Source organism: Bacillus rossius, chromosome 8, assembly GCF_032445375.1.
Source record: "Bacillus rossius redtenbacheri isolate Brsri chromosome 8, Brsri_v3, whole genome shotgun sequence".
In the NCBI taxonomy this organism is placed as follows: Eukaryota; Metazoa; Arthropoda; class Insecta; order Phasmatodea; family Bacillidae; genus Bacillus; species Bacillus rossius.
In genome coordinates this window covers 1,724,727-1,746,653 of record NC_086336.1, presented here as the reverse complement: position 1 = coordinate 1,746,653, position 21,927 = coordinate 1,724,727, and the positions used below count along the sequence as shown (strand labels likewise).

Genomic DNA, 21,927 nt, shown 5'->3' with positions numbered 1-21,927 from the left:
GGAGGAGTCGGAGTGTCCGGACATCTCTTCGGCCAGATGGTTTTCTCGCCCCGGGATGTGTTCCACCATCAATGAGAAACTTTGAATCAATAAGGATACACTGGGTGAGTTTCGACTTACAGCCATGGATGGAGTCCAGTCACCGTAGGCACTGAAAGTCCATCCGCAGGGTGAACGGCCTCCCCTCTAGGCGTTGTCTGTACTGCTTTAGTGCCCACACCACCGTGAGGCACTCCTGCTCATTGACATGGTATCATTGCTCTGCGGGGCCGAACCTCGCACTGGCATACTCGTTGACCTGGTGGTGGGTCTCTTCTTCCATCTTCCGCCATCTGGCGACCCCCATCCCATCCTGCCGGGCATCAGCTTGCACGTTCGGAACAGTGTGTCATTCCTGGAAGCACCTCTTAACCACTGCGAGAGCCTGGTCCGCAGTGGCATTCCGCGACCAAGTGAAGATATGAATACTGCTCTTTACCTATCGCACGGCTTAGAAGAATCTGTTAAGCGTAGTAGGTATTGAGAAAACCTGTCGGGAAGAGGAAGACTATGTCGGCAAGGGATCTGGTTGGACTTTGGCTCCAGTAAAACAATTGGAGCTGAGAATTGATCAGTTCAAGCCAATGCAAAACTAAATGATCGCTAACATTCTTAAGTGTTCCTGTAGTAGAGTAGAATGCATGTTATAAATTTTAATTTGTAATTTTTTGGTTTTATTTCTTGAACCTGTCTCTTGGATGGTAAATGGAAGTGATATCTAATTAAATACACATTCTTAACATAAAATATCTTTTTTTCTTTGAATAAGGATCGAACTAAACACAGTAATCAATCGGATCAATCAGTCAATAATGAGTAGTTTGATTTTTTTTTTGCATTTTTTTGAATTTCTAGTTAAATAATTACACAGTATTAAATACTACTGTACTCTAGAGGGTAAAAATTAAACCATTATGGTCGCAGCGCACTCCAGCTGATGTTGTGTTAACTACATGGCACTACTGCTCCTAGTATCGAGTATTGGAAACAAGATAGCGGCAGTGCCCTCCAGCAGACGATGTGTGCACTACATGACACCAATCTTCCTAGTAGCAAGTACTGAAAACATAATGGTGGCTGTGCTGTCATATGACAATATGGCGGCCTCTAGCAGACGAAAACAAGATGGCAGATACAAGATGGCGGACATAACATACCAGCTGCCATATTTCTGACTTGGTAGTGGTGGAAGGTCTGTCTGCTGTTGACCGTGGATGAAGGACCTATCGCCATTTTTATTTTGCAATCACCAGACTCTTATGAAGCAAGTGCGATTTTTTATCAGAATTGTATTAAAAAATGAAATAAAATTATTTTTATTAAAAATTGTCTCAAATTTCTACACTAAAATACACTAATTTTAAATATGGCGAATGTAACGAAGTTTTCATCGATAATGTTACAATTGGAAATGATTGAATGTTCTACTGTAACAAAAAGTGAAACATTTGGGAGTGGGGCACTCGATGATGCCAGTGTAACGAAAAGTTAAATGTCCAAGGTGTGGGATGCTCGATTCCAAGATGGCAGAAAGATTTAGAATCCAAGCTGGTGGAATCCAAACTGGCGAAAATTTCTAGAATCCGAGGTGGTGGAATCCAGAATTACATCCGTGACATAATCCAAGATGGCAGCGGAGAAAAGGGTCATGCTAAAGGACAATATGCTCAATTTAAGCCTCTTTGAGGATATTTCAACCCTTTGACTTTTTTGGGGAATAAAATAGGAAATTTTTTCCAAAAAGAAAATTTTGTTCTTCGAAAAAGAAAATTTTTTCCTGGAAAGAGAATTTTTTTAGTTTTTGTCGGATTTTTTCCCAAAAAAACTTTAAATATTGGCAAATTTTCGGCAAATTTTGAAGGTCAAGGTCACCCAAGATGGCGGTCTTGACATCAGCTGGCGGTCGTCTACTGGTTCCACTTCCTGAACCCTGTAACAGGAAATACTTTTATATACTCCTAATGTCAAATTTCAAGGTCAATGTCAAATTTCAAGGTCAAGTTCAAAGTTCAATGTCAGCAGTTGAGGACAATGGTGACCAGAAAATTATACTAACATGGTATCAGCACACTCTAGTGGACGAAAACAAGATGGCGGCCGTCACGAAAAGTGCAACGGTGGTTTTAAGGATTTTTATTATTTAATTCGGTTGATTAATTTTTTTAATGATTTTTAAATTTTTTCCCGATTTTCTAACATAACAATTACGGATTTTCAAGATGGCGGACGTGACATCATGCTCACTGGCGATATATATGCTTTGAAAAAAGTGGTGGGAGTCAGTCTGCCTGCAGCCACCATGGGGTAGAAGGATCGGTCGCCATTTTTTTGCCCTCACAGGGTTCGAACCGAGGATTCCGAGCTCCGTATCATAAAAGTTTGTTTATTTTAATTTTTTATTAAAATTTTATTTTTTAATTTTATTTTTTATAATTTTAAAAAAATTTCATTTAAATCGGATAATAAATAAAGATTTTAAAGATGGCGGCCGTAACGGAAATTGTAACGGTGACAACATTATCCATGATTACGTCAGAGGCTTATCGGAGGCTGAAGACATGGATGCTTAAGCCTATATATGGACATTTCTAGCCGCTGGGATTTTTAAGGACTATAAACGGGAATTTCCCCTCGAAACGGGAATTTTTCCCTCAAAAAGAGAAATTTTTAATTTATCAAAAATTTTTAGATTTTTTGGCGGAATTTTTTTCCACAAGAATGGAAATGATGTCGATTTTTGAGGAATTTTGGGCAAATTTTGCCCAATTTTGGCAACCTTTGCCCAATTTTGGCAACTTTTGAGGGTCAAATTTCAAGGTCAAGGTCAAAGGTCAAGGTAACACTCATCCAAGATGGCCGTCGTGACGTCAGAGATGGTGGTCGGTCATTCACCACAGGCACAGCCAGACGCCAGTCCCAGGTCCGTCATTTACATACTACTAGTACTCTCAGTGAATCCGTATTGTGAAAGTATTAGTTTTAAAGTATACACACAAGCACACACTTAAAATTTGCCATTTAGTGTTTAGAAGAAATTGAGTTATTTTAACTGTTTGTAACCGCCGAACAGTAATGAGATTCGAGATAATGGGAGCAAAATAGTGCATTTTTTTTTTTTAACGCATACAACATATTAAACGGATTAAGATGAACGGTGTATTGACTTAGAAGCAGACCACATATACATATTTCGGCGTTGTTTTATTTTTTTTTCTGGAAATATTAAAAAATGTATTTTTTTAATGCCCAACAGAAGTGATGTTCTTTAGAGTTAAAATACCTAGTTTTACTTTTCGTCAGCAGCGAGGACCTACATCATAGGCGTGCCTACAGGGGGGGGGGGGGGGGGTGGCAGGGGGGCCACCCCCCCCCCTAATGTAATCACTCAGATCGGCATTTTCTGTAATGCGTTCGTTAATATTCGTATATTCCTGGCACTGTGACACTCAAACTGTATTTAAGTGTTGCAAAATACTAATTAACAATATTATTAAACATTTTTTCGTTCTCGAAATACAGCCGCCTTAGTTTATTTAAAACATGAGGTCCCTTAAAATGGCTAAGCAAAAAAAAAATATTTTAAAAGGTTTGTTAAAGTTCTGTTGTCTGAATTGCTGTGTTTGCATTCACTAAAAAGAAGATCATTTCAAGGTAGATCTGGACCAAGTTATTGGAAATTCGAGGGGGAAAAAATGTGTAAGTACACTTTAAACATTGTCTATGGAAAAAAAACAACTTATTTTCAAGATTGTTAAAATTATACGGATATAAATATTGACTAGTAAACATATATCGTTGATACTGCACAAAAATATAAACAAGTCAATGAGTGAATGTATTTAGGCTATTTAACATTCTAAATTCAGCTTCTGATTTAAAAATGTAGCAGGGCCCCCCTAATGGAAATGTCTGGGCACGCCTATGACCTGCATGTACAGGAGAAGCTGTGGACTGTCTGCCACGAGACACCGAGCGACCTGCCAGCTGGCCAGCCCAGCGCGCAGAGAGCTCAAGGTCGCTCGGGCAGTCTGCGAGGCCATGCGGCAAGGAGAGGCAGTGGAGCGACCGCAACTGCGCAGCTGCAGGGCACTACTCCCTGTCTCGCGACACCTCGTCAGTCGGCCCACAGGGCAGCTGCTGCCGAGAGACCGGTGGCCGGTGACAGGGTCGATGATAAGGCGGTGGAGCGACCGCAACTGCGCAGCTGCAGGGCACTACTCCTTGTCTCGCGACACCTCGTCAGTCGGCCCACAGGGCAGCTGCTGCCGAGAGACCGGTGGCCGGTGACAGGGTCGATGATAAGGCAGTGGAGCGACCGCAACTGCGCAGCTGCAGGGCACTACTCCTTGTCTCGCGACACCTCGTCAGTCGGCCCACAGGGCAGCTGCTGCCGAGAGACCGGTGGCCGGTGACAGGGTCGATGATAAGGCGGTGGAGCGACCGCAACTGCGCAGCTGCAGGGCACTACTCCCTGTCTCGCGACACCTCGTCAGTCGGCCCACAGGGCAGCTGCTGCCGAGAGACCGGTGGCCGGTGACAGGGTCGATGATAAGGCAGTGGAGCGACCGCAACTGCGCAGCTGCAGGGCACTACTCCTTGTCTCGCGACACCTCGTCAGTCGGCCCACAGGGCAGCTGCTGCCGAGAGACCGGTGGCCGGTGACAGGGTCGATGATAAGGCGGTGGAGCGACCGCAACTGCGCAGCTGCAGGGCACTACTCCTTGTCTCGCGACACCTCGTCAGTCGGCCCACAGGGCAGCTGCTGCCGAGAGACCGGTGGCCGGTGACAGGGTCGATGATAAGGCGGTGGAGCGACCGCAACTGCGCAGCTGCAGGGCACTACTCCCTGTCTCGCGACACCTCGTCAGTCGGCCCACAGGGCAGCTGCTGCCGAGAGACCGGTGGCCGGTGACAGGGTCGATGATAAGGCAGTGGAGCGACCGCAACTGCGCAGCTGCAGGGCACTACTCCTTGTCTCGCGACACCTCGTCAGTCGGCCCACAGGGCAGCTGCTGCCGAGAGACCGGTGGCCGGTGACAGGGTCGATGATAAGGCGGTGGAGCGACCGCAACTGCGCAGCTGCAGGGCACTACTCCTTGTCTCGCGACACCTCGTCAGTCGGCCCACAGGGCAGCTGCTGCCGAGAGACTGGTGGCCGGTGACAGGGTCGATGATAAGGCAGTGGAGCGACCGCAATTGCGCAGCTGCAGGGCACTACTCCCTGTCTCGCGACACCTCGTCAGTCGGCCCACAGGGCAGCTGCTGCCGAGAGACCGGTGGCCGGTGACAGGGTCGATGATAAGGCGGTGGAGCGACCGCAACTGCGCAGCTGCAGGGCACTACTCCCTGTCTCGCGACACCTCGTCAGTCGGCCCACAGGGCAGCTGCTGCCGAGAGACCGGTGGCCGGTGACAGGGTCGATGATAAGGCAGTGGAGCGACCGCAACTGCGCAGCTGCAGGGCACTACTCCTTGTCTCGCGACACCTCGTCAGTCGGCCCACAGGGCAGCTGCTGCCGAGAGACCGGTGGCCGGTGACAGGGTCGATGATAAGGCGGTGGAGCGACCGCAACTGCGCAGCTGCAGGGCACTACTCCTTGTCTCGCGACACCTCGTCAGTCGGCCCACAGGGCAGCTGCTGCCGAGAAACCGGTGGCCGGTGACAGGGTCGATGATAAGGCGGTGGAGCGACCGCAACTGCGCAGCTGCAGGGCACTACTCCCTGTCTCGCGACACCTCGTCAGTCGGCCCACAGGGCAGCTGCTGCCGAGAGACCGGTGGCCGGTGACAGGGTCGATGATAAGGCAGTGGAGCGACCGCAACTGCGCAGCTGCAGGGCACTACTCCCTGTCTCGCGACACCTCGTCAGTCGGCCCACAGGGCAGCTGCTGCCGAGAGACCGGTGGCCGGTGACAGGGTCGATGATAAGGCGGTGGAGCGACCGCAACTGCGCAGCTGCAGGGCACTACTCCTTGTCTCGCGACACCTCGTCAGTCGGCCCACAGGGCAGCTGCTGCTGAGAGACCGGTGGCCGGTGACAGGGTCGATGATAAGGCAGTGGAGCGACCGCAACTGCGCAGCTGCAGGGCACTACTCCCTGTCTCGCGACACCTCGTCAGTCGGCCCACAGGGCAGCTGCTGCCGAGAGACCGGTGGCCGGTGACAGGGTCGATGATAAGGCAGTGGAGCGACCGCAACTGCGCAGCTGCAGGGCACTACTCCCTGTCTCGCGACACCTCGTCAGTCGGCCCACAGGGCAGCTGCTGCCGAGAGACCGGTGGCCGGTGACAGGGTCGATGATAAGGCAGTGGAGCGACCGCAACTGCGCAGCTGCAGGGCACTACTCCCTGTCTCGCGACACCTCGTCAGTCGGCCCACAGGGCAGCTGCTGCCGAGAGACCGGTGGCCGGTGACAGGGTCGATGATAAGGCAGTGGAGCGACCGCAACTGCGCAGCTGCAGGGCACTACTCCCTGTCTCGCGACACCTCGTCAGTCGGCCCACAGGGCAGCTGCTGCCGAGAGACCGGTGGCCGGTGACAGGGTCGATGATAAGGCAGTGGCTGGAGTCGACGTGACAGTCCGTGCAGTGTTGAAGACTTTGCCCTAATCTAACATGTATTCGTGACTTGTATTTTTAAAAATAAATTTGTGAAATCTAAACTATTTGTGTTTTTGTTGCTAGAGTTTTAAGTTGCCTTCATTTTAACCTAATAAAAATATTTTACTAAAAAAAAAATAGTTATTATTTCGACTCGTGTATTATGCCAGCACCCATGGGTATATAAGTGAGGCCCAGACGACAGGGCCCTCAACTCACCTCTTGCTATGGTGCAATGTCGACTTTGATGGAAGGCCTACCATCAACAGCTCAGACCCCGGTGACAGCTCCAGAGATCCTGTTGGCAATGACGCCGACGACGGCTCAGATCCTGTTGGCAATGGCGTCAACAGCTGCACCGGCTGTTCCAGCACTGCAGCAGATTCCCAAGCATGCGCTGTCGTCAGCAGAGCAGACCGTGGAGACTTCCATTGTTGAAGTTTATCCAGTGTTGCCTGCAACGTCTGAGACATCGGTGGGCAGTAGGTGTTTTTGGCATGTTTGATGTGCCAATGATGACATCTTGAATTTCTCTAATTATTAAGCTGGAAATTCAGAAGAAATTCCAAAATTCATCATATAAATCGTTTATTAAAACAATGATTGATGCGATTGATATCAGTCGTCGGTTCGATCCTTGACTGATGAAAAAAAAAAAGTAATTTTATTAAATATCACATAAATTTACCAAAACAAGACAGGTTCGAGAAAAAAACAAAATTACAAATAAAAAGCCATTATGTAAATTCTACAAGTACAAAAAAACAAACAAATCACAAGCATTTCTCAAGCATTGGAGCATTTGCATAAATTGGAGCACTGGAGCAATTGGAGCATGTTTGTTCTTTTTGTTGATTCTGGATGTCAGGTCTGTGTTCAGGTCATGACTTGCCCCGTGGTGTACATGACTGCTTGAACTGTGTGCTATGAGGCATCTTGGCCACCGACTGACCGTGCTAGCCTGACCAAGCGACTGGTCGGGTCTGGTCATCTAACTGGACGTGCCTTGTTGCTGACTGGATGCGCCTGGTTAACCGACTTACGTAAAAATTTCCTGAAAACACATGCAAATGACTGAGTAATGAAAATGATAGTAAGATAGTTTCTCAGCTGTTTTAAGTCATATTATTTGACTGAGTAATGATTATTTTTTGTTTGAATTTCAACTGGTTAAAATTTTGCTAGTGCTGATTTAGTAACAGGAATTCACAAATTAAACGAAACTCTGAATACAATTGAATGTTCCATTATTAAAAAAAAATCGTGCAGAGATTGTTTTTTCAGGAATAATCAGGAGTACACGTAGAAAACCAAGATAAGTCTTGAAAATCCAGCTCACTGAATGTAACATTAAGACGATTAATATGTACAAAGCATAAAAATATGCTTAGCATAATATCTAATACAAATATGCATATGCATAAAATGTACATAGCTATGCTACGCATATTATATCAAATATGTAATAATATTTATCGAAATGCATACACTACAATAAAAAATTATTGAATACAACTATTTTGTGGCAGGTAGTTTTATTTATGTACAATACTGTCTGCCTATCATCTAGACGACTACTTTAAGGTGGCTACTGCATGCGAAGTGAGGGGAAGGTTGTTCCCCAGCAGGCACACCCGCCCGCCTGCAGCGGGGGCCACGTGGCAGCGCTCTCTGGCAGCACCTACTGCCCAACACCCTCAGGCTCGGCGGTCCACGAGGAAAAACCCTTCAGACATGATCCTGTAGAGTGCGAGGAGGTGAGCTGTTTGTTAGAATGGTGCTTACAGATTTGCTTTCATTGCGTTTAATAACGTAAAGTAGTGAGCCGAGTGATTTCAACCGAAAAGTTCAGTTTATGTTTACAACGAGACGGCAGTAATGAAATTCCAGCACACCAGCAGCAGAATGTGCTATTATAATTATAATTATAATAATAATAATAATAATAATTTTTACACCTGCAATTGGGCTTCCGCCCGGTGGCAAGGAGTTCCCACCCCCAACTACCCTCACTCCTCCCCCCTCTGGAGCCTCCTTCGTAAGTCCTTCCCTCCTCCCAGATCCAGTGTCCTCCCCTCAAGTACCTCCTTTTCCATCCGTGTATGTTATGAGCAAGTTCTTCAGATCCTGTTTGCTTATCATGTGTACTTCTTATGTGTTTGAGCATATTCTTTATTTTTGTAATCAACTGCTGTTTTCCTGTTTCTCCGGGGATTTAATAAGAAGAGGCAGTGGGTAATTTTTTATTTTGATTAAGAAGTCATTTTTACTTCTGTACAATATTAAAGGGGAGGGGGGGGGGGGAAGGGGAAATGTATAGTACTATGAGAGTGAGTTTACTGTTGCTCAATATCATCGCATTCGAGAGCAATCTGTGCTCGATATTAACATGGGTTCTGAATAACTCGAGGAAAATGTATGTTCCGTTCTATAAGCCACGCAGGAAACCCCCCCCCCCCCCCCACTCTTTACTTTTTCACCCTTGGTTGCCCTTGCTTCTGTTGGGCTATGTCTTCCTCTGGTCTCGTCGAGACATAAAACAAACAATATATAAAATATATTTTTCAAAACTTACTAAATAGAACATTCGTAAAGTGGAAGTGCTGGTTGATTGTTCCCCGTGCCAAAATTCATTTCCAAACATACAGTTATCCCATGAAGAACATCTCAGAGCCTCGGGTTTATAAACTAAGGACTTGAGAAGTAAGAGAACACATGGTCGACCCCTTTCCACGAAGTTTCAGTGATTGCTTTCAAACTTGTCAGCATATCTGTTCAACTAATTAGCTGAAGCTGGAGACAGTTATGGGCGCATAAAGACTCCTGGCTTAGGATTTGTGCGCCACGGTATGTCGGAGTTGTGTATGTATGTTTGTGTATATATATATATATATGTGTGTACTCTATGTGAATATATATGTATATATGAGTTCAGAAATGATAAAACCATTCTTAAACCATACCAGACTGAAAATAAGAACTAGTTGTTTATACAGACAGTAGCAACTTGTTCATGTTTACATGAAGGCATACTGTGTAGTAGCATTTTCCCCAGCAATTAAATAATGTTTATCAAAGTAATATTTTAAAATAACAACAACCATTTTATTTTAGCTAGATTATTTTCTTAGCTAGGAAGCTAGTACTTTCTAGCAAAATATTAAATTCGCATATTAGTTTTTAAAAGATTTATGATGTGTGTGAACATTTGCATGAGTACACTCACACACAGAGAGAGTGCATGAAACCTGCATCATAAGCACAGCAACACCTGTCTGTACATGTATATGCACATATGTAATATTGTTCCTGTTGAAGCTCAGATAAAAATGTGGTTTCTCAAATTTTTTCCCCACAGATGCATGGGTCCATGGGTCCTGATGGTTTACCATTGGAAGATGTGCTTCATCCCCCAATCGAACACGTGTCTGTCCAAGAAGGGGATTTCAAATTGGAATTTGAAGCTGATGCTGAGGTAATTTGACCATAAATCAATTTGACGTGACAACGTCTAATAAATCGATGAACTCCGGCTGCACGCACGAAAAAGTGTCCCGTTACACACATTGTCCCGTTACGCTGTGTACCGTTAAAGTAATAAACATATTTGAATTAATGAGTGCAAATAAAAGTAAATTTATCAATTAAATTGTAGATTTCATTTCACTCCTTTGTATCCATACAAAATAGTGATAATTAAATAAAAATGGTTCAATTTTATTCATAAAAGTATGCAATCATTTCATCAATGTTTTTTTTATGACGTTGTCACGTTAAACTATGGTCCGTAAACCGACTTTACAGACAACCAGTTTGTTTTCAAGTCTTCTTCGCTGCTATCGGAGCCGTTTCCTTTATATAGTTTAAAATTTCGCTCTGCAAATGGAATGATTCAATAGTGGACGTAGCTGCTGCGGTTGTGGAAACGTGAGATTCGCGTCCAAAATTGTAGCTGAAAACACCTTGCATGTATTTATCACGCTCAGCATTATTAAAAAAAAAATCTATGTAAAATTTCAAGTCCGAATTTTGTATAAGTGTATTTGTAACATGCGAACACATGAATTTTCTCGTTTCCGAGGTTAGATGTCACACATCACTGGCAAGTACTGAAAGATCTGCTTACATATTAAAAAGAAACATTCTCTAATGCTGGTTTATACTGTAGGTATAGCATAGAGAAACCTCAAGAAAAATAGTGCTCGGTACGTTTGTGCGTGATGACGGGAACAGATGTCAGTTACTAAAACGTCGCAACTGTTTTGTCTTAGGAAGCCTAACTGTGTTCGTCGGCGCCGTCGTTTTTGTTGCCAAAAATATGTGTCTAGTTTCATAGCTGAGTTCGTATGTTTCGTATAGTGGTCGCTGTGTTTTTGTCGAAGCACCATATCAAACATTACATCTGTGGTTGTTTTGAAAATTTTATCTCCTGAAAACTATTTTATTTTAATTACATAGTTTATTGCCCTTGTAATGCTGCAACAGTTTCTGTTTTACATCGTTTGTATCCCATTTTATTGCCTCAGTTGACAGATAAACTATGAAAGTGCATCCTTCTACCTTCTCTGACTGAACATAGATGAGACCCGGTGACTCGCATCCGCTGATGCTCACATAAATACTCTTTCGGGCGTGCATGAAATAAAGTCAGTTTAGGTATTTCATTATTTCTAAGATTCGTGCTATAATTCATTGTAACATGGAAGGAAATACAGGCTGCGTGGAATGCTGTGCTCACTATTCCTAAGCGAGTGAACAAGGACTTGCCACTAGCCAAGCAGGTACAAGGGGCCGAGTGTGAGCTGCATGGCTGCTAATGTCGATGTGCTCATGATCTCCATCCACCGATCAGTCATGTGGTCCGCCTCGGTAAACACTGTAGTTCTTTGAGGTTATGTTGTTTTGACACATTGCTGCAGGTTTATGCTGGAGTTGGGGGTTTAACAGTACACAGGTATATGCATTGGCGTAGCTGTTTTCTAAAAGTTAGAGGGGACAAATAATGATTTTGATGTCATGTAAACCCATTCCCCTCTTACTAAGACGGGGGGTCCGGGGGTCCTCCACCGGAAAATTTTGATTTTAAAAGTGCAAAATAGCACTTTTTAAGCAGTTTTTGTATCTAACCATTGGATACATCGATGTTAAAATTATTATTGTTTCCTTAAGATAAAATTTGATGAGTGAAGAAATTACAAATAAAGTTGGGCAGAATAATATTATAAAATAAAAATATCACTGTCTAGAAAGTTGGGGGGGGACAGTCCCCTCCACCCAAAAAGTTCAAGGGGACACGTCCCCCCTGTCCCCCCCGGTTCCTACGCCCCTGGGTATATGCACAGATCATTTTAACCACACACCTTAGGTTATTTCTAAGGCACCATAGGGGTATTATGTATAGTCTTTTTCACCTGTGTTTGTCTTCTCTCTTGACGTAACTATTGCCTATGATCTCACAACATTATCGCCCCTCCTGCCGTGGTCTCTCTCTCTCTCTCTCTCTCTCTCTCTCTCTCTCTTCCGGAGTGTGAACCCGAAGCAAAAACTCGCGGTTTTAAACTAACAATCTCGAAGCTCCTGAAGCGTAGATGCTGGAGCCATGGTTTCGCAACGACAGAACTTGCGACAGCCTTTTACTGGCGACAGGCGACCTGCCGCTCTGTCTGTTCTGGAGTGTGACTCGATGAGCCAATTCGCGCATGCGCCACTGGTACCAACCTAGACGCGCACAAACACCAGTAAGGGCCGACCCCAGCATGGTAGATACTTTCTGTCCCTGACCAACACTTCTCCCTGGGCCGTCCTTCTTGTTCTATACTGAACCTGCCTGCTTGATGCTTGCTATAATCAAGCCCGCATGACTAACCCCTAACTACCTGGGCCCAACATAACTAGTTATAGTTTAGAGTTAAGATAGGCCATGGCTGGCCAATCCCCGAACAAAGCACAAGATGCATGCTAACTTTTCTGCATGGCTGAGACCCAGCATGATTAGACGGCCTGGGACGCACCTAGAGTCTTCCCTAACCCAGACGTCTCCCAAACAAATACACTTGGTTGTGTTCGGTTGCCACCACCCGGGTGCGCCTAGTGGGATGGTTGGTGCTGAGTGTTGCTGTCCGGGAGGGCGCCAGGCTAGCTCGGAACCAGCCTGATGCTGTTGCGTGGTACAGCAGGCACCTAGGCTGTTGCTGCTGCTGACTCCCTACACAGCATAGGTGGCTGATGCCTGACTATTATTGATTTCAAACTACTATAAACGAAAGCAAAACTAAATAGAAAAGATGTGGTTTTAATGAAACATGATATTGGTTACAGTTTCATGGCTTGCGCTGACCAATTACAATTAGACTGAAACACTGGGCAGGTTACACCAGTTAAGAAGTAAGATAGTTGATCCGAGCGGCAGTGGCGCTGATAGAGAGTTTTGCGATTGGAGGCTTGTTTAGCTGTGATTCGAAACGTGGCTACGCGAGCCATGAATCTACAGGAGGTCAGTTGAAAAATGTGTGTGAATGTCCCTGCAGTCGGCCAGAGCCGCCCAGGCCGCCCCCGCGGCGTGGTCATGTGACAGTCCCGGCACTGCGCGATGAGCCGGGGATGCTGGGGAGTTATTTAGAAGGATGTTTCAGGTGGATGGATAAGTTCCCAGAGCTACGAGTCAGTGAGACGCGGATGATGGCTCCCCCACAAATAAACTGTAAAATCAAAAAAATATTTAAAGTAGTATGATTATGTAGTTCCGAGCGCAGTGCATTGTGGTTTCGGATTTCGGATGTGTTTATTTTGACTTCTGATTTTACTGTTTTCCCGGATATTTCCCTATTTTCCCTAAATTTCCTAAACAATTCCCATTTTTACCTTAAAATTTCCCATTTTCCCACAAATTTCCCTATAATTTTTTTCCATCCCACAATTTTCTAAGGAGGCACCTAAACCTTCTTTTGGTTTGTAAAATTTGGAGACTGCATACAATACATTCTTATTCAACCAACAACGTTAAAATAACGAATAATACATGAAGGTATTCTTGTAGCTTGGGTAAATAATAAAAGTTTATGATGTAGCTTATGATTATATAATCCAAGATGGTGGGTGTATACATAAGAGTATGGGAAAATGAAATACAAAATGTTAGTTGAGTAAGTGAAATTGGAGAGCATGAGGAATTTAAATACCAGATAGTGGATTTATAAGTGAAATGGGTGAGCATGAGAAAAATAAATCCAAGATGGTGGATGTATGAGCAAAATTGAGGGAGGAAGAAGACTATGATGACTATGAAGAGGAGGAGGAGGTGATGTCGATAATGTCACAAGTCAGAGGGGATGACATAATCCAAGATGGTAGGAAGTTCTAGAATTCAAAATGGAAGGAAATATTAATCCAAGAGGAAAGTAAGGATGTCATAGGTCAAAGGTGATGATGACATAGCCCAAAATGGCAGCAGCAAGGTTATATTTAATCTCCGGGACCCCTCAGAACACTCAGAGAGCCCGTGATCCAGCCTCTACTGGCTCTCCAGGCTAGTGCCGGAGCATGTGACACTGCTCACCAATCCACCTGTTTTGGAGTGGGACTCCTGGGGCTCGCTCGTAAAGCACTAGGGGTTTCTCCGGCCGTAAGATAACCAGTCCGGACTGCAGGGTCACCTTGGGACCTCCAACCCCTCGGATATCCCACCGTCTCCGGCTCCCCGGAGCTTACAGCTTCTGCGGCCGTTCACACTCGTTTCCAGGTCAGAAGCCCCGCCCAGGACCGGCTATTTCCATTCTGCCATATGTTGTACTGCATATCAGAATCCACTGCCTTTGGGACCCACGGCCTGAGGGCCCAGCAGTGCTGAGCCCCGGTAAGGTTTCAGAACCTGCAGTTGCCTGCAGAGAGAGCTCTTCCGGAATACCAAGTACCTCTTTCCTACAACTGAGGATGTAGATGGACGAGTACTCCCGGCATAGCCCACTTTCGTAATTACTCTAGAGTAATTTCTACTGGTACCACGTGGAGGTAGCAGGTTGCCTTTGATGCCTTTCATGCCTTTCATGCACATATTCCGTGGTTCTGTTGGATTATGCCTTGGATTCTAGGGTGGCAACAGTCCGACACCTCATGGCGAGCACCTGCTCCCTCAGGAGTCAGGAACACTTCCAGTTTCATGTATGGACAGACGAACATTTAGATAGATACTCTAGTGTTATCCCACATAAAGGAACATCTCTCACCTCAATCACTGGAACCCATATGCTAACAGGTCTACCAGGAACTGTTTTTATTCTGATAAAAGCAGAGCTCTTCCATTACCTATGTAATAACTACAAGCTTGAAGGCCCATCTGGAACTCGAGTGACACTGGAAACATATTTGGTTGGGTTTCATATTGTTTGCAGCTAAACATCTGTTATTTTTGTAACATATAGTCAGCTGTGAATTTTGTAGCACACAGAAAAAATTCAAGGTTCGCACGGATTCTACTGGTAAGGTACCTTCGCCAAATCGGAACAAGTTTAAAAGGCCTACACAGTAAGATATTACATTGGGCAGCAATTCATGGTTTTTTTTCCATACATCGACCAGAGGCATTATTTCACCAGGCTAGAATTACTTCAAATGTTTAGGCAGAGCTTGCGATGCAAGTTACAAGTCAACTGCAATCGTGTCTTTATCTCGAGAACATTGTTGTGGAACTTTATTTTCTAAATTTGATAAATTTGTTTATGGGAGTAATTTGTCAGTTCACTACTTAGGCATATTCATTGTGATAATTTGTTATTTTTTCTGTGTTGTTGAATATTTATTGAAATTAATCTTTGAGGTAAATGGTAAGATTATCAGATTTCATATATTGTTTTTTGAAGTATGTTGAGCAGGAAATTTTTAAACTTTTATCATAGACCTTTTCCAGTATTTTAAATGTTATTTGGTTTGTAACAAATAGTTAAGTATAATGTTATTAATTTAGTTTTTAGTGGTTATAAATATATGTCGATTGCTATTGATTATGTGGGAATGATCAGCTTGTACGATTTTGTAACTGGAATGCTTGGTGTGTGTTTACAGTAAATATGTATGTTTAGGTTCTTCATTTTTAATTGCATTACTAACATTTTACACTCTTATATTTGTTTTGATACGCGACCATTTGGCTTTACTTGCACTGTTGGGGAAGTACCAGAGAGTTTAGAGCTTTTGAGAAATAATGTCTCACCTGCGTGAGATTCTGGAGGTTCGTCTCGACCCAGTTGGTCGATGTGTAAGAAACAAAGAGGCCGCAGCACCCCCTGTTGGAAATTCTAAATTTAAAAAAAAAAGAGCGCACTAAAAATGAATATCTATTTTAGATAAAACTATTATTGCTTAGATTTATTAAACTTACTTTAATTAAGTTTGGAATACAATTTAAATCCATTTTATTAAAAAATTATGCAAAACAAAATATTTCCAAAACGAAACGTTGCTTTACGAGGGTCGCAAATGACAAATGAAATAAATTCGAGTAAATTTCCAAAAACTACAAGTTTAAACTCTTTTTACAAAACTAAAAAAAATAATGTGTTTCTTTCAACTACAACAACAACAAAAGCACTAACATTCTTTCAAATACTAAGTTCTAGGAAGACATGAAAAATTTAAAATAGTATTCAGATTTTGATCAAAAACATATCAATATAATGATTGGTTTTTGTTGCTAGGATACCCTGTCATCTGGGCATACGATAAGCAAGCCGGCCGGAGCTGTGAAGGCAGAGCCTCAGGTGGACATGTCGGAGCTGGACGGCGCTAGCTCGCTCACTTCAGACGACGAGCACGACAGCTTCGGGCGGGTGGTGGCGGCCAAGCTGAGGCACATGTCCGCCAAGCAGCGGCTAGTGGCCGAGAAGCTAATACATGACGTGCTGTTCCAAGGCCAGCTGGGAGCCCTGCAGCCAGTCACTGCGCTGGCACCGCTCCGGACGGGCTACTGAGCTACTGAGCTCCTGAGCTCCTGAGCTCCTGAGCTCCTGAGCTGCTGGATGCACTCTCCCTGGCTCACAGTACACCTGGCAGCAGTGGCTAGTGGCAGAGGGACTGATACACGACGTGATGTTCCAAGGCCAGCTGGGAGCCCTGCAGCCGGTCACTGCGCTGGCACCGCTCCGGACGGGCTACTGAGCTACTGAGCTCCTGAGCTCCTGAGCTGCTGGATGCACTCTCCCTGGCTCACAGTACACCTGGCAGCAGTGGCTAGTGGCAGAGGGACTGATACACGACGTGATGTTCCAAGGCCAGCTGGGAGCCCAGCAGCCGGTCACTGCGCTGGCACCGCTCCGGACGGGCTACTGAGCTACTGAGCTCCTGAGCTCCTGAGCTGCTGGATGCACTCTCCCTGGCTCACAGTACACCTGGCAGCAGCGGCTAGTGGCAGAGGGACTGATACACGACGTGCTGTTCCAAGGCCAGCTGGGAGCCCTGCAGCCGGTCACTGCGCTGGCACCGCTCCGGACGGGCTACTGAGCTACTGAGCTCCTGAGCTCCTGAGCTGCTGGATGCACTCTCCCTGGCTCACAGTACACCTGGCAGCAGCGGCTAGTGGCAGAGGGACTGATACACGACGTGATGTTCCAAGGCCAGCTGGGAGCCCAGCAGCCGGTCACTGTGCTGGCACCGCTCCGGACGGACTACTGAGCTACTGAGCTCCTGAGCTCCTGAGCTGCTGGATGCACTCTCCCTGGCTCACAGTACACCTGGCAGCAGCGGCTAGTGGCAGAGGGACTGATACACGACGTGATGTTCCAAGGCCAGCTGGGAGCCCTGCAGCCGGTCACTGCGCTGGCACCGCTCCGGACGGGCTACTGAGCTACTGAGCTCCTGAGCTCCTGAGCTCCTGAGCTGCTGGATGCACTCTCCCTGGCTCACAGTACACCTGGCAGCAGCGGCTAGTGGCAGAGGGACTGATACACGACGTGCTGTTCCAAGGCCAGCTGGGAGCCCTGCAGCCGGTCACTGCGCTGTCACCGCTCCGGACGGGCTACTGAGCTACTGAGCTCCTGAGCTCCTGAGCTGCTGGATGCACTCTCCCTGGCTCACAGTACACCTGGCAGCAGCGGCTAGTGGCAGAGGGACTGATACACGACGTGATGTTCCAAGGCCAGCTGGGAGCCCTGCAGCCGGTCACTGCGCTGGCACCGCTCCGGACGGGCTACTGAGCTACTGAGCTCCTGAGCTCCTGAGCTCCTGAGCTGCTGGATGCACTCTCCCTGGCTCACAGTACACCTGGCAGCAGCGGCTAGTGGCAGAGGGACTGATACACGACGTGATGTTCCAAGGCCAGCTGGGAGCCCTGCAGCCGGTCACTGCGCTGGCACCGCTCCGGACGGGCTACTGAGCTACTGAGCTCCTGAGCTCCTGAGCTCCTGAGCTGCTGGATGCACTCTCCCTGGCTCACAGTACATCTGACAGCAGCGGCTAGTGGCAGAGGGACTGATTCACGACGTGATGTTCCAAGGCCAGCTGGGAGCCCAGCAGCCGGTCACTGTGCTGGCACCGCTCCGGACGGGCTACTGAGCTACTGAGCTCCTGAGCTCCTGAGCTGCTGGATGCACTCTCCCTGGCTCACAGTACACCTGGCAGCAGCGGCTAGTGGCAGAGGGACTGATACACGACGTGATGTTCCAAGGCCAGCTGGGAGCCCAGCAGCCGGTCACTGTGCTGGCACCGCTCCGGACGGGCTACTGAGCTACTGAGCTCCTGAGCTCCTGAGCTCCTGAGCTGCTGGATGCACTCTCCCTGGCTCACAGTACACCTGGCAGCAGCGGCTAGTGGCAGAGGGACTGATACACGACGTGATGTTCCAAGGCCAGCTGGGAGCCCAGCAGCCGGTCACTGTGCTGGCACCGCTCCGGACGGGCTACTGAGCTACTGAGCTCCTGAGCTCCTGAGCTGCTGGATGCACTCTCCCTGGCTCACAGTACACCTGGCAGCAGCGGCTAGTGGCAGAGGGACTGATACACGACGTGATGTTCCAAGGCCAGCTGGGAGCCCAGCAGCCGGTCACTGTGCTGGCACCGCTCCGGACGGGCTACTGAGCTACTGAGCTACTGAGCTCCTGAGCTGCTGGATGCACTCTCCCTGGCTCACAGTACACCTGGCAGCAGCGGCTAGTGGCAGAGGGACTGATACACGACGTGATGTTCCAAGGCCAGCTGGGAGCCCTGCAGCCGGTCACTGCGCTGGCACCGCTCCGGACGGGCTACTGAGCTACTGAGCTCCTGAGCTCCTGAGCTGCTGGATGCACTCTCCCTGGCTCACAGTACACCTGGCAGCAGCGGCTAGTGGCAGAGGGACTGATACACGACGTGATGTTCCAAGGCCAGCTGGGAGCCCTGCAGCCGGTCACTGCGCTGGCACCGCTCCGGACGGGCTACTGAGCTACTGAGCTCCTGAGCTGCTGGATGCACTCTCCCTGGCTCACAGTACACCTGGCAGCAGTGGCTAGTGGCAGAGGGACTGATACACGACGTGATGTTCCAAGGCCAGCTGGGAGCCCAGCAGCCGGTCACTGTGCTGGCACCGCTCCGGACGGGCTACTGAGCTACTGAGCTCCTGAGCTCCTGAGCTCCTGAGCTGCTGGATGCACTCTCCCTGGCTCACAGTACACCTGGCAGCAGCGGCTAGTGACAGAGGGACTGATACACGACGTGATGTTCCAAGGCCAGCTGGGAGCCCTGCAGCCGGTCACTGCGCTGGCACCGCTCCGGACGGGCTACTGAGCTACTGAGCTCCTGAGCTCCTGAGCTGCTGGATGCACTCTCCCTGGCTCACAGTACACCTGGCAGCAGTGGCTAGTGGCAGAGGGACTGATACACGACGTGATGTTCCAAGGCCAGCTGGGAGCCCAGCAGCCGGTCACTGTGCTGGCACCGCTCCGGACGGGCTACTGAGCTACTGAGCTCCTGAGCTCCTGAGCTGCTGGATGCACTCTCCCTGGCTCACAGTACACCTGGCAGCAGTGGCTAGTGGCAGAGGGACTGATACACGGCGTGATGTTCCAAGGCCAGCTGGGAGCCCAGCAGCCGGTCACTGTGCTGGCACCGCTCCGGACGGGCTACTGAGCTACTGAGCTCCTGAGCTCCTGAGCTGCTGGATGCACTCTCCCTGGCTCACAGTACACCTGGCAGCAGCGGCTAGTGGCAGAGGGACTGATACACGACGTGATGTTCCAAGGCCAGCTGGGAGCCCAGCAGCCGGTCACTGTGCTGGCACCGCTCCGGACGGGCTACTGAGCTACTGAGCTCCTGAGCTCCTGAGCTGCTGGGTGCACTCTCCCTGGCTCACAGTACACCTGGCAGCAGTGGCTAGTGGCAGAGGGACTGATACACGGCGTGATGTTCCAAGGCCAGCTGGGAGCCCAGCAGCCGGTCACTGTGCTGGCACCGCTCCGGACGGGCTACTGAGCTACTGAGCTCCTGAGCTCCTGAGCTGCTGGATGCACTCTCCCTGGCTCACAGTACACCTGGCAGCAGCGGCTAGTGGCAGAGGGACTGATGCACGACGTGATGTTCCAAGGCCAGCTGGGAGCCCAGCAGCCGGTCACTGTGCTGGCACCGCTCCGGACCGGCTACTGAGCTACTGAGCTCTTGAGCTGCTGGATGCACTCTCCCTGGCTCACAGTACACCTGGCAGCAGCGGCTAGTGGCAGAGGGACTGATACACGACGTGATGTTCCAAGGCCAGCTGGGAGCCCAGCAGCCGGTCACTGTGCTGGCACCGCTCCGGACGGGCTACTGAGCTACTGAGCTCCTGAGCTCCTGAGCTGCTGGATGCACTCTCCCTGGCTCACAGTACACCTGGCAGCAGTGGCTAGTGGCAGAGGGACTGATACACGGCGTGATGTTCCAAGGCCAGCTGGGAGCCCAGCAGCCGGTCACTGTGCTGGCACCGCTCCGGACGGGCTACTGAGCTACTGAGCTCCTGAGCTCCTGAGCTGCTGGATGCACTCTCCCTGGCTCACAGTACACCTGGCAGCAGCGGCTAGTGGCAGAGGGACTGATACACGACGTGATGTTCCAAGGGCAGCTGGGAGCCCAGCAGCCGGTCACTGTGCTGGCACCGCTCCGGACGGGCTACTGAGCTACTGAGCTCCTGAGCTGCTGGATGCACTCTCCCTGGCTCACAGTACACCTGGCAGCAGCGGCTAGTGGCAGAGGGACTGATACACGACGTGATGTTCCAAGGCCAGCTGGGAGCCCAGCAGCCGGTCACTGTGCTGGCACCGCTCCGGACGGGCTACTGAGCTACTGAGCTCCTGAGCTGCTGGATGCACTCTCCCTGGCTTACAGTACACCTGGCAGCAGTGGCTAGTGGCAGAGGGACTGATACACGACGTGATGTTCCAAGGCCAGCTGGGAGCCCTGCAGCCGGTCACTTTGCTGGCACCGCTCCGGACGGGCTACTGAGCTACTGAGCTCCTGAGCTCCTGAGCTGCTGGATGCACTCTCCCTGGCTCACAGTACACCTGGCAGCAGTGGCTAGTGGCAGAGGGACTGATACACGACGTGATGTTCCAAGGCCAGCTGGGAGCCCTGCAGCCGGTCACTGCGCTGGCACCGCTCCGGACGGGCTACTGAGCTACTGAGCTCCTGAGCTCCTGAGCTCCTGAGCTGCTGGATGCACTCTCCCTGGCTCACAGTACACCTGGCAGCAGTGGCTAGTGGCAGAGGGACTGATACACGACGTGATGTTCCAAGGCCAGCTGGGAGCCCTGCAGCCGGTCACTGCGCTGGCACCGCTCCGGACGGGCTACTGAGCTACTGAGCTCCTGAGCTCCTGAGCTGCTGGATGCACTCTCCCTGGCTCACAGTACACCTGGCAGCAGTGGCTAGTGGCAGAGGGACTGATACACTGCTGCCGCTGACATTTACGAAAGCATATTTTCAACAATGAACCACAGTTCTTGCCTTACATTCTTCTGTTAAATCTTTCAGTGTAAGATTAAATGTTTTAGTCTTTTATTAAATATTTTTAGAAATGTTTTGTTGAGTGTTTTTTTTTAAATTTGCCAGTATTTTTTTAATGTATGCTGTGTGTTTTTAAGAAATATACTTGTTTACCCTTTTAAAGAATGCCGCTTTAAAATTGACCAGACATTCGTAAGAGGTCGTCAAGGGGTCACTGCCCAGAAGGGTGATTCGTGAGCGGTCCCTGAGGGGTCACTGTCCAGAAGGGTTATTCGTGAGCAGACCCTGAGGGTCACTGTCCAGAAGGATTATTCGTGAGTGGTCCCTGAGGGTTCACCGCCCAGAGGGTTGATTCGT

At 48.5% G+C, this 21,927-nt stretch overlaps 1 protein-coding gene across 5 annotated transcripts in view; it reads left to right on the top strand.

The window, feature by feature from the left end:
* Nucleotides 1-21,646, top strand: part of LOC134535445 (uncharacterized) — a 43,850-nt gene extending 22,204 nt beyond the window's left edge. For 3 of the 5 annotated variants that reach the window (XM_063374548.1, XM_063374552.1, XM_063374551.1), the window contains 3 exons: nucleotides 8,263-8,394; nucleotides 9,996-10,112; nucleotides 16,327-21,646. In XM_063374548.1, the coding sequence (XP_063230618.1) occupies nucleotides 8,263-8,394; nucleotides 9,996-10,112; nucleotides 16,327-16,599 (522 nt within the window). In that variant the 3' untranslated portion in view covers nucleotides 16,600-21,646. The remainder of the gene's footprint in view (nucleotides 1-8,262; nucleotides 8,395-9,995; nucleotides 10,113-16,326) is intronic. The other 2 variants (XM_063374549.1, XM_063374550.1) reach the window with 2 other exon arrangements.
* The last annotated feature ends 281 nt before the right edge of the window (nucleotides 21,647-21,927 follow it).